Source organism: Ranitomeya imitator, chromosome 2 (assembly GCF_032444005.1).
Source record: "Ranitomeya imitator isolate aRanImi1 chromosome 2, aRanImi1.pri, whole genome shotgun sequence".
Taxonomy (NCBI): Eukaryota; Metazoa; Chordata; class Amphibia; order Anura; family Dendrobatidae; genus Ranitomeya; species Ranitomeya imitator.
This window is the reverse complement of record NC_091283.1, coordinates 391,252,624-391,265,195: the sequence shown is the minus strand read 5'-3', so window position 1 is coordinate 391,265,195 and position 12,572 is coordinate 391,252,624. Positions and strand designations below refer to the sequence as shown.

At 45.8% G+C, this 12,572-nt stretch overlaps 1 protein-coding gene across 1 annotated transcript in view; it reads right to left on the bottom strand.

Moving 5' to 3' along the window:
- LOC138666651 (zinc finger protein 208-like) overlaps positions 1 to 11,844 on the bottom strand; it is a 258,927-nt gene extending 247,083 nt beyond the window's left edge. The window contains 6 exon segments of the mRNA XM_069754841.1: positions 3,141 to 3,238; positions 3,322 to 3,445; positions 3,528 to 3,707; positions 3,837 to 3,986; positions 8,254 to 10,434; positions 11,722 to 11,844. Coding sequence (XP_069610942.1) covers positions 3,141 to 3,238; positions 3,322 to 3,445; positions 3,528 to 3,707; positions 3,837 to 3,986; positions 8,254 to 10,434; positions 11,722 to 11,844 — 2,856 coding nt within the window.
- Positions 11,845 to 12,572: the final 728 nt, after the last annotated feature.

Sequence of the window (12,572 nt, the reverse complement as noted above, 5' to 3'; positions counted from 1 at the left end):
AAAAAGTCAAATGGCGCTCCTTCCCTTCCAAGCCCTGCCGTGCGCCCAAACAGTGGTTTACCCCCAAATATGAGGTATCAGCGTACTCAGGACAAATTGGACAACAACATACGTGGTTCAGTTTCTCCTTTTACCATTGGGAAAATAAAAAAATTGTTGCTAAAAGATAATTTTTGTGACTAAAAAGTTAAATGTTCATTTTTTCCTTCCATGTTGCTTCTGCTGCTGTGAAGCACCTGAAGGGTTAATAAACTTCTGGAATGTGGTTTTGAGTACCTTGAGGGGTGCAGTTTTTAGAATGGTGTCACTTTTGGGTATTTTCAGCCATATAGACCCCTCAAACTGACTTCAAATGTGAGGTGGTCCCTAAAAAAATGGTTTTGTAAATTTCGTTGTAAAAATGAGAAATCGCTGGTCAAATTTTAACCCTTATAACTTCCTAGCAAAAAAAAATTTTGTTTCCAAAATTGTGCTGATATAAAGTAAACATGTGGGAAATGTTAGTTATTAACTATTTTGTGTCACATACCTCTCTGGTTTAACAGAATAAAAATTCAAAATGTGAAAATTGCGAAATTTTCGAAATTTTCAAAATTTTCGCCAAATTTCCATTTTTATCACACATAAACGCATAATTTATTGACCTAAATTTACCACTAACATGAAGCCCAATATGTCACGAAAAAACAATCTCAGAACCGCTAGGATCCGTTGAAGCGTTCCTGAGTTATTACCTCATAAAGGGACACTGGTCAGAATTGCAAAAAACGGCAAGGTCTTTAAGGTCAAAATAGGCTGGGTCATGAAGGGGTTAACACATACCACGATTCATGATCGCATATAAACACAGCCATGTAGCATATAACACAGCCATGTAGTATATAGCACAGCCCACGTAGTATGTAGCACAGCCCACGTAGTTTATAGAACAGCCATCTAGTATATAGCACAGCCCACGTAGCATATAACAGCCCACGTAGTATATAGAACAGCCATGTAGTATATAGAGACACTTGCACCATATAGTGCTGCACAAACATTATGGCCCCATAGATGCTCCATACAGACACTTGCCCCATATAGTGCTGCACAAACGTTATGGCCCCATAAGATGCTCCATACAGACACTTACCCCATTTGCTGTTGCTGCGATAAAAAAAAAAAAAAAAAAAATCACATACTCACCTCTCCATCGCTCAGGCCCCCGGCGCTTTCATAATTCACCTGTCCTCGTTCCAGCCGCCGCTCCATCTTCTTCAGCGTCTAACCACGTGACTGCGCCCTCTGACCTCAGCATCACTGCAGAAGACGCTGAAGACGGAGGCGGAGCGGCGGCTGGAACGAGGAGCAGGTGACTACCGTGCAGCGCTCCCCTCCCCGTTATACTCACCTGCTCCTGGCGTGGTGCAGTCCCTGCTTCCCGGCGCGCCAGCTTCTTCCTGTATTGAGCGGTCACCGTTACCACTCATTACAGTAATGAATATGCAGCTCCACCCTTATGGGAGGTGGAGCCGCATATTCATTACTGTAATGAGCGGTACCATGTGACCGCGCATTACAGGAAGAAGCTGGGGAGCCGGGGACCTGCAGGGACTGCGCCAGCCGCCAGGAGTAGTTAGGTGAGTATAATTAGACAGCCCCCGGCCGCTCCCCCTCCCGGTGGTCCTAGGCACTGGCAACTGCCTGCCCCTAACGCCGGCCCTGAATGGGCCCCCCTGTTTCGGCCCTGACCCGATCTATCAATTAAAACAAGGTTTAACCTGATTGCTAAAATTATAGTGGCAGGTCAGTTTTAGCATTTAGTGGACCTAGTAAAAAAGCCAAACAAAAAACACGTGTGGGATTGCACTTTTTATGCAATATCACCGCATTTGGGAACTTTTTCTCCTGTTTTCTAGTACACGATATGGTAAAGCCAATGGTGTCGTTCAAAAGTACAACTCGTCCCGCAAAAAACAAGCCCTCACATGGCCATATTGACAGAAAAATAATAATAAAGAAAAATAAAGTTATGGCTCTGGGAAGAAGGGGAGCAAAAAACAAAAACGCAAAACCGAAAAAAGCTCCAGGGGTTAATCACGTCATAAATTAAACAAGGTGCTGAGATTGTTTCCTAGGAATACTGGCCCATGCCAACAGGATAGGTTCTTGTAGTTGCTGCAAATTAGATGGAGGTGCTGAGATGCTCTGAATAACCAATTCTACCTCGTCCCATAGATGCTTTATAGGGTTAAGATCTGAGGACTGTGAAGGCAGAAAGCAAGGAAATCTCACTGTCATATTCCTGGTGTAAAGGAATGGAAGATCCTGGCGCCTCCTGAAGATAATCGATGTATGACATAAAGGTATATTTGTGATACTGCAGAATATACTGCAAATTGTCTCTTCAGAGAGGAAGAGGACTGGAACTCTAGTGCCACCTATTGGAAGTAGCAATCCTAAAAGGCAATGTCGACTCTTTAACGAGCCTTGTCACATGACCTAGGATAATAGCCAAACCAGAATCTCAATCTGCAGACACTGTGTTTCGGGGTACTGCCCCTCGTCAGTGCAAAGTGGAGATCTGGTTTGGCTGATTGAGAGGCGTCTGACCGGGATCCAAAAAGTATCGTTTCTCCTTTTAGTCTCCTCACCTCGACATGCTTATCATGTCACTCTCCACAAGGAGAAACGATGCAGAATATACTGAAATTACAGGACACTGATGAATAGTACTGTAACTATATGGTTAATAACATGGTTCATTGAAATCACGTATGAGATAATTATGAACTGTAGGCAGCAGGGCAGGGGAGAGTTACAGAGGGTCAGCCCTGCAGCTAGGCAGGGGAGAGACTGTAATCATAGTAAACATTTCCTATGTGGGGCTCTGTAGAAAGAGATTGTGCTATTGTTCATTGTTGGCACTTAAGGGATGATATTAGGTGTGTGGTCCAAGCATGACAGTTGCATAGAAATATATGCTGTCATGGTCGGGTGAGCAACCAGCCAGTTCGAACATTGTGATGCAAGCCCCATCAGGGTTACACGGCCATCTGACTCTTCCTTTATACTGGTGAATAAAACAAGACTGAACACAAGAAATTCACAGACTTCTACACATCATAGGGTAGATCTCATGACACCTTCTCTCCATCTACCTGATGATTCTGAGGAACATCGAGATCTTCTTGTTTACAGTCCCGTGGAAGAAGAGGACGGGGACATCTCTCTGGTGTTGTCCTCTCATTAGATAGATCTGTAGGAAACACATACAGGGACTGAATTCATTCTTTACATACAGATAATTATAGTCCGTGTGTATTTAGTCCTGTCTATTACCTGGTGATGTGAGGGGCTGGGGAACCTCCATCATGACGTCCTTGTACAGATCTTTGTGTCCTTCTAAATACTCCCACTCCTCCATGGAGAAATAGACTGTGACATCCTGACACCTTATAGGAACCTGACACATAGAATGATACCGTCATCCCCCGATCCCTCCATAGCGTTACTGTATAATGTCCCAGTATTCCCAGCAGCGTCACCTCTCCAGTCAGCAGCTCAATCATCTTGTAGGCGAGTTCTAGGATCTTCTGGTTATTGATGTCCTCATGTATCAGGGGGTGAGGTGGAGGCCCCGTGATTGGGCTCAAGGGTCTTCCCCATCCCTCAGACAAAGGGGCCTGATAGCACTCACTAGAGGTCTTCTTCACTACTGTGTAATCCTGGTTATGGAGAGACACATTAATAAATCTCACTACAGACATTTCCAGAGTCCTCACCTCTCCAGTTCTGTCCATCTGTTATTCCCATAGATAAGAATGATGTAATGTGACGTCATCAAAATCTCTCACCTCTCCAGTAAGCCGGAAGAGGATCTCCAGGGTGAGGTGCAATATCCTCTCCGCCATCTTGTCCCTGTCCCTATCCATGTTTGTATGGTCACTCAGGAGAATTCTCTTATATAGAAGATCTCCACTGAGACAATCCGATATTGTAGGGACCTGAATCGGGAGAAGATGACAATGTAACATCATAAAGATCCCATGTAAGAAATCTCCGGAGCTGTTACTGGCTTCACATGATCACTAGTGATGAGCGAGTGTACCCATTGCTCAGGTTTTCCCGAGCACGCTCGGGTGACCTCCGAGTATTTGTTATTGCTCAGAGATATAGTTTTCATCGCCTCAGTTGCATGATTTACGGCTTCCAGATACGCTGAATACATGTGAGGAATGCCTGTTTGTTAGGCTGAATACATGTGGGAATTCCCTATCTGGAAGCTGTAAATCATGCAACTGAGGTGATGAAAACTGTCTCCAAGCAATAACAAATACTCGGAGGTCACCCGAGCATGCTCTGGAAAACCAGAGCAACGAGTATACTTGCTCATCACTAATGATCACTACATCATAAATTGAGAAAACGAAAAAGGGAATTAGTGTCAGGGCAGAAATAATTATACTAATTACTAAAAACTGGAAACTTTGTTAGATACAATTCATAACTACAATGGGTATGGATATTCCCAGTAAAACAGACAAAAGTTAAGATTGGTGGCTGGGCAACTGTGGGAGCCTCAGTAGTATAAGGCACCGTTCACACAGTGTATGTAAATTTAACAATAGAAAAATGAAAAAAAAAAGTGTTTATGAATCTGTACTCATTAACATATAGATATACAGTGTATCCGTAAAGTCATGGTGCACTTTTGACGAGTCACAGGATCTATTTATGGTTTACATTTTGGCGCCCTTTCTCTGGCCCAATCACATCAGACCTGTTCATGAGGAGAGATAACAAGAACCAATCAAACAACATAAACTTATTTAAGCTGTTGCTGAGCCCCCAGTCAGATTAACCCCTGATAAACTAAACTCTGTTTACTACATTGGCAGGTCTATGACATCATGCAACCACAAGCTTATGACAGCCGTGTGGTTTTCCATGCCAGTCAAGACGTGGATGGTACAGAGGAAAGTTCAGCGAGTTCTGTGGTTAGCTAAATTCGAATCGTGACCAAAGTGCTATGTGAATATCGGCGCATTTATAATGAAGCGCCACCACATAGGAATTACATTACTCAAATGGATAAGCAGTTGAAGGAAACCAGCAGTTTGGTGGAGAAACCCCGTTCTTGTAGGCCATCCGTTAGTGACGAGTCTGTAGAGGCTATACGAGATACCTAAGGAGCCCTACAAAATCTGTGCGTGCATGTGCTCGACAATTACACCTAAGCAAGACTATAGTTCATAAGGTGTTAAACAAATGTGTCTGTTTTAAGGGGTACAAATTGCAGCTGTTGCACGCTATCAAACTGGCAGATAGACCCAAACGATTCCCGTTTGCCACAGATATTCTTCATGAGATCAATGATGCAAGAATTTTGCAGAAGAATGTGTTTAGCGATGAGGCGACCTTCCATATCTGTGGACATGTTCATCACCATAACGTTCAAATATGGGCTGCTGAACATCCTCATGCCTATGTTGAGTACGAACGTAACATCTCTAAGGCTACGTTCACACTAGCGTTGCGCAGCCCTGCGTCGGCGACGCAACGCGCGACGCACGGAAAAACGCGCGCGTTTTGCGACGCGTGCGTCGTTTTTTGACGAAATCGGACGCAAGAAAAATGCAACTTGTAGCGTTTTCTTGCGTCCGACGCTAGCGTCTAAAACGACGCACGTGTCGGAAAACGCGTGCAAAAAGACGCACGCGTCCCCTATGTTAAACATAGGGGCCCGTCGCCGCTGCGTCGCCGACGCAACAGCGACGCGACGCTAATGTGAACGTAGCCTAAAGGTACCTTCACACTCAGCGACGCTGCAGCGATACCGACAACGATGTCGATCGCTGCAGCGTCGCTGTTTGGTCGCTGGAGAGCTGTCACACAGACCGCTCTCCAGCGACCAACGATACCGAGGTCCCCGGGTAACCAGGGTAACCCTGCGCTTAGTAACCCGATGTTTACCCTGGTTACCAGCGTAAAAGTAAAAAAAACAACCACTACATACTTACCTACCGCTGTCTGTCCCCGGCGCTCAGCTTCTCTGCACTCCTCCTGCACAGACTGAGCACAGCGGCCGGAAAGCTGACCGACGCTCACAGCCAGTGCAGGAGGAGTGCAGAGAAGCTGAGCGCCGGGGACAGACAGCGGTAGGTAAGTATGTAGTGGTTGTTTTTTTTACTTTTACGCTGGTAACCAGGGTAAACATCGGGTTACTAAGCGCGGCCCTGCGCTTAGTAACCCGATGTTTACCCTGGTTACCAGTGAAGACATCGCTGGATCGGTGTCACACACACCGATCCAGCTATGTCTGCAGGGAGTCCAGCGACAAAATAAAGTTCTGGACTTTCCTCAGCGACCAACGATCTCCCAGCAGGGGCCTGATCGTTGGTCGCTGTCACACAGAACGATTTCCTTAACGATATCGTTGCTACGTCACAAAAAGCAACGATATCGTTAACGATATCGTTATGTGTGAAGGTACCTTTAAGTGAACATGTGGTGTGGCCTGATGCATGATAAGGTGATGAGCCCATTTTTTTCGCGGAGCAGTCTGTGACGGCAAACACGTACTTCAACATGTTGGAATTGTATGCAGTGCCACAATTTCCAGAAGGTGTCATCTTTCAACAGGACAGCGCTCCTCCACACTACACCCCCATTGTTCATGAGTTTCTGGATAGAACATTCCCTCGGCGGTGGATAGGCAGGGGTTCTGTCAAGTTCTGCCACCATGATCCCCGAATCTGATGCCCTTAGACTTTTAATTTTGGGGTTATGTGAAGCAACATGTGTACATTGAACGTATCAACGACATTAATCACTCAAAACATGGACTCACAGACATTATTCACTCTGTTACACTAGACGTCCTTACCGTATGTGGCAAGAACTTCACTATCGTTTGGATGTGTGTAGGGCCACAAACAACAAAACCACATCAAACTGCACTGAATAGACATGAAACTGGGAGAGTTTTTCTTTTATTTGGAGCAGATTTCACATTTCTGTTTTTTGTTGCTTCCCAGTGACTGCTCAAAAGTGCACCATGACTTTACGGACACACTGTATATCCAAACATAAAGTAACTAGTGCAAATATGAAAATGAATGCATATCCCACAAAGGGGCCACAAACAAATATAAATAATTGGTAACAATAAGGTCACCCACCAAAACACAAAAGCTTCATCAGGGTTGGGAGAGAGGATAAGGGTGTGGAGCTTACCCAAACATTTAAAGTGTGAGAAGACAATAGAAAAGGTGAATATAGTGACAGCAGGTGATTTCAATGCACATATCAAAATTTGCAGTATATTTATGTCATGTCAATCATGGATCATTGACCAAGTGCACAGTGATCCCATGATTCTCCCTGCCGTTTCTTATAACAGGGAACATGGCGCCTTCGTCCTGGGGACTGTCCACGCCCCACCCACAACTACAATCACTGTGATTGGCTATTTAGAATTGAACAGACAATCAGATTTCCTGAAAAACTGATGTCCGATCACAGGCTGAATCTAGCAATGCTGGCATCCCAAGGCCATCTCTGATTGGGTGCGATGCAGTTGACAATGACATCCATTGCATCGATCAGAGTGCACAGATCAGATGTGACATGGCAGTTACCACCCTGTACTTTCTCATTCTACCTGAGGATTTGTACAGCGTGGTCACTGTCACTCTGTGCACTGTGCTGGGCCTTGAGGTACCACAGAAGTCTGTGCATCACTGCTCCTTCTGATCCTGCTAAAGAAGAAAACGGTAATTAATCTTACCGATAATTGTATTTCCAGGAATCCATCCTGACAGCACCATGGAGGACGTCCTTCTTATACACAGTGGGACAGGAAACACGAGAGTTTAAAAGGACCCTCCCCCTTCCACCCTTCAGTGGTTTTCCAAAGTAACACATCTGGATGGATGCAAACAGAAAAATTTATTTTGAACATAACAAGATCAACATCAATGTTACTTCACATAAGTATGATACATGTTTACATTAGGGAGGGAACTATCCGTGCTGTCAGGATGGATTCCTGGAAATACAATTATCGGTAAGATTAATTACCATTTTCCAGGTCACCACCTGACAGCACCATGGAGAAGTACCAAAGGAAACTTCCTAGACCTAGGGTGGGACTACCGCCTGAAGCACTTTCCTGCCAAAGGCTAACTGAGAAGAAACTACATCTAATTTGTAGTGTTTTGAAAAGGTGCTAATGTTAGACCAAGATGCTGCATTACAAATCTGATCTACTGAGGCCCACCCTTTTTCGGCCCAAGATGTAGCCATAGCCCTAGATGAATGAGCTTTAAGGCTATCTGGAGGATCCTTTCCCTGTATCTGATAGGCCGTGGAAATAGTGGATCTAATCCACCTGGCAATAGTGGATTTTGATGCCTTCTTTCCCTTATTAGGACCCCCGTACAGGACAAAGAGATTACTATCTTGTCTCCAGGCCCTTGTCATGTCCAAGTATTTCAGTATCGTCTCCCTGACATCTAAGTTATGGAAGAAGGCTTCTTTCTGGTTTCTAGGAGATTGGCAAAAAGACGGAAGAACGACCTCCTGGTTAATGTTTGTTACAGAGGCTACTTTGGGAAGAAACCCTGGGTCAAGCCTCAAAACCAACCTATCATCAAATATCTGTAGATAAGGGTTTTTGATGGAAAGGGCCTGAAGCTCCCTCAATCTTTTGGCTGATGTAATGGCTACTAAAAACACTGCTTTTAGGGACAGATTAGCGATATTTATATCCTTGTTTATATCAAAGGGCTCTTTGCATAGAACGTTAAGGACTAAATTTAGGTCCCATGGAGGCACAGACTTTCTGATTGGAGGCTTCAGCCTCGAGACTGCTCTAGAAAAACGAGCGATCCAAGGGTGGGCGGCAAGGGAAGAGTCATAAAATACACTGAGGGCTGCAATTTGAACCCTCAAGGTACTTGGTTTGAGCCCGATCCTAAATCCCTGCTGTAGGAAATCAAGAATCTTGGGTATGTTAGGGTGATCAACATCGATTGTTGTGTCTCCACAAAAACTGCAGAATTTTCTCCATGTTCTGAGGTATATTGCTGAAGTCACCGGTTTCCTACTTGCTTGTAGAATCGAAATTACTCCTTCTGAAAGGCCTTTTGCTCTTAGGATCTGCCGCTCAGGATCCAAGCTGTTAACAGCAACTTTCCTGGGTTCTGATGGAGGATCGGACCCTGAGAAAGCAAGTCCCCCCTGACTGGAAGATGGTAAGGACTGTCCACTGCCAGCTTCTTCAGAAGAGGAAACCAGCTCCTTCCGGCCCAGAAGGGTACCACCAGGATCACTCGAGCTCTGTCCTCGCAAATATTCCTGAGTACTCTTGGTACTAATGCGAGAGGGGGAAAGGCATATAGCAGACCCGAGCTCCACGACTGAGAAAGGGCATCTACCCCTGCTGGATTCTCCTGAGGATTTAGTGAGAAGGTTCTTATTTTTGTATTCCTTCTGGTTGTGAAAAGATCCACGGTCGGGGTTCCCCAGCGCTGACACAGGGTATCGAAAATTCCGCTGTTCAATTCCCACTCTATGGGTGATAGTTTTTCTCTGCTTAGAAAATCCGCAACCTGGTTCTTTGAGCCTTCTAAGTGGACTGCTGAAATTGAAAGCACCGAACTTTCTGCCCATTCGAAGATCTGATCCGCCAGACGTTGCAATTTCGGAAGTCTCGGGCCCCCTTGATGGCGAAGAAAAGCTACCGCCGTCGTGTTGTCCGATAAGATCTTCAGATGTTTGTTTCTTAACAGGGACCGGGCTGCACACAGAATCTTCCAAACCGCCTGTAGCTCTCTGTGGTTTGAGGAATTGTTGCTCTCTTCCGAATTCCACTGTCCTTGGTAATATCTTCCGAGTACCTGGCCGCCCCAACCTTGTTGACTTGCGTCCGTGGTTACCGTGACTGCTGGGGTCGGGATCCATGGGACCCCCACCTGAAGGTTCTCTGACACCGTCCACCATCGCAGGGATTTCCTGACTCGATAGGATAGGACAAACTGTCTGTCCAACGAAGACTGTCTTCTGTCCCATGTTGTTAGAACCGCTCTCTGCAATTGACGAGAATGGAATTGGCTCCAGCTGACACATGGGATACAGGCTGTCATCAGGCCTAGGATCTTCATTGCATCTCGTATTGTCACCCGAGTTCTTGCAAACTGTCGAACCTTCTTCACCAAATCTGACCGCCTTCTGTCCGGAAGAAAAGACTTCCTGATGTCTGAGTCTAGAATTATCCCCAGAAACTGACGTCTTGATTTTGGGGTTAAGTGTGATTTCTCCCAGTTTACCACCCAACCTACTTTCTGCAGTGTGGAGATCACTAACTGAGAATCGATGTTGAGTTGGGATACTGAGTCTGCCACTAACAGGAAATCGTCTAGATATGGTATTATAATGATATCTTGTTTCCTTAAAAAAGATACAATCTCTATTACGGTATGAGTTTTGTAAAAACTCTTGGAGCTGATGCTAGACCAAACGGAAGGCAACGGAACGGATAGTGTAAGACTGAACCGTCTTTCTCTATCGCAAATCTTAGGAATTTTTGATGTTGCAAAGAAATTGGAACGTGATAGTATGCACTTTTTAGATCCAAAGTGCACATTACCACGTCCTTCCCTAATAGGGGAATTGTGGAGCGAATGGACTCCATCTTAAATCTTTTGTACGATAGCCATTTGTTTAGTGGCTTGAGGTTTATGATAGTTCGGGATTCTCCTGATGGTTTTATTATAGAGAAAAGACCCGAGTAGTGACCTGTTCCCCTTTGGTGAGGAGGTACGGGAGTTATTGCCTCCATCCGGAGGAGATTCTGAATGTCTGACCACATTGGGGAGACTGAAGAGAGACGGGCGTTGGAGATGAAAAATCTTTCTGGGGGACGAGATACGAACTCTATCCTGTAGCCCCGAGATATAACCTGAAGGACCCACGGATTTGAGGTATTTTTTTCCCATTCCTCCAGGTAATTCAACAACCGACCCCCTATTCTGGTGGCGTCACTTTCTCCGGAACTCAGCTCTAGGATTTGAGGGACCTGGATCTCTATTTCGGTTCCTATTATCCCCCCCTTTCTGGTAACTCCATCTCCCTTGTTTACCTTTACCCCTATAGTCTGATCTCTGACTGTAATAGGGTCTACGAAAGGGCTGGAATTTTTTCTTTTTCTCTTCTGGAAACCCCTTCTTTTCATCAGAAGCTTTTTCCAGAATGTCATCCAATACAGGGCCAAAGACCCGGCCACCCGAAAAGGGAATGGAACATAGTTTGTTCTTAGAGGGAACATCCCCCGACCAGCTTTTTAACCAAATAGCCCTACGGGCTGCATTAGATAGCGATTGCCCCCTGGCTGAGAACCTGACCGATTCTGCCGTAGCATCTGCTAGAAACCCTGTGGCTAGTTTAAGTAAGGGAATAGCACTAATGATAGACTCCCTAGAAGTTTTGGCTGACAATTGATCCTTTAAATCATCAACCCACAGATGCATAGCTCTCGCCACGGATGTCGCCGCAATATTTGTGCGGATCACCGCGGCCGAACTTTCCCAAGCTTTTTTAAGGAGGCCATCTGCCTTTTATCCTTCGCTTGTGTCCCGGCGCTCCTACAGGAGCGATGAGGAAAGCCGCCCCCCCTGCTGTCGCCGCAACCCGGAAGTGACGCGGCAGCGGTAAACTGGAAGTCCAACGCACGCTTACCGCCGACTCCTTCCGGCCTGAACACATGGAGTCCGGAGCGCTCTGCCGTACCTGCCCCTCCTCCGGACTGTCTGCCAAGGGACCACCCTGCAGAGATCCCGCAGGTACGCTTGGGGTAGCCATCCGAGGTCGAGAGCCCCCACCAGGGGGAAGCGACCTTTTAGCCAGGAGCAGCGCTACACCGGCGTCGCTGAGGGACCCAATAAATTGGGTGTCGGCGATACAGAGTTTCGGCCATGGGAAGGAAGAGGCTGAGCCCCCCCGATCCGCACGCTCTGTAGGGACAACGATCTCTCGTCGTTCCTATCCACAGTGGGACAGGAAAAACACTGAAGGGTGAGGGTCCTTTTAAACTCTCGTGTTTCCTGTCCCACTGTGTATAAGAAGGACGTCCTCCATGGTGCTGTCAGGTGGTGACCTGGAAAGAAGAGTTCTTGATCCCTCCGTGATTCTTGCCTGATCTTTTCCTTTTCTACCCTAATCCCCCTCCCCTTCTACTCTCCTTTCCCAACCACTAATTCTGCTGCCGAACGCTAATCAGTACTTGATCGCACGATTTTTGGCAGTTTTTTTTTTTTGTACGTCTTGCGCTTGCAGATCAGTGATGCAAATCACTGATCTACACTTGTTATCAGTTTTCCAGTACTTATTTTTATCCCTATCCATTCCCTCCCTTTGCACCACCTATGTACGTGCATTCTGCAGCTGCCAAGTGTTCATCAGTGACGCAAATCATTGATCCGCACTCGTACTCACTGTTTTTCACAATTTTTTTTTTCCATTCAGTGTGTGCATCCTACAGCCGCCGATCAGATGTAAATCACTGATTAGCACCCTGTAATGTTGCAGTA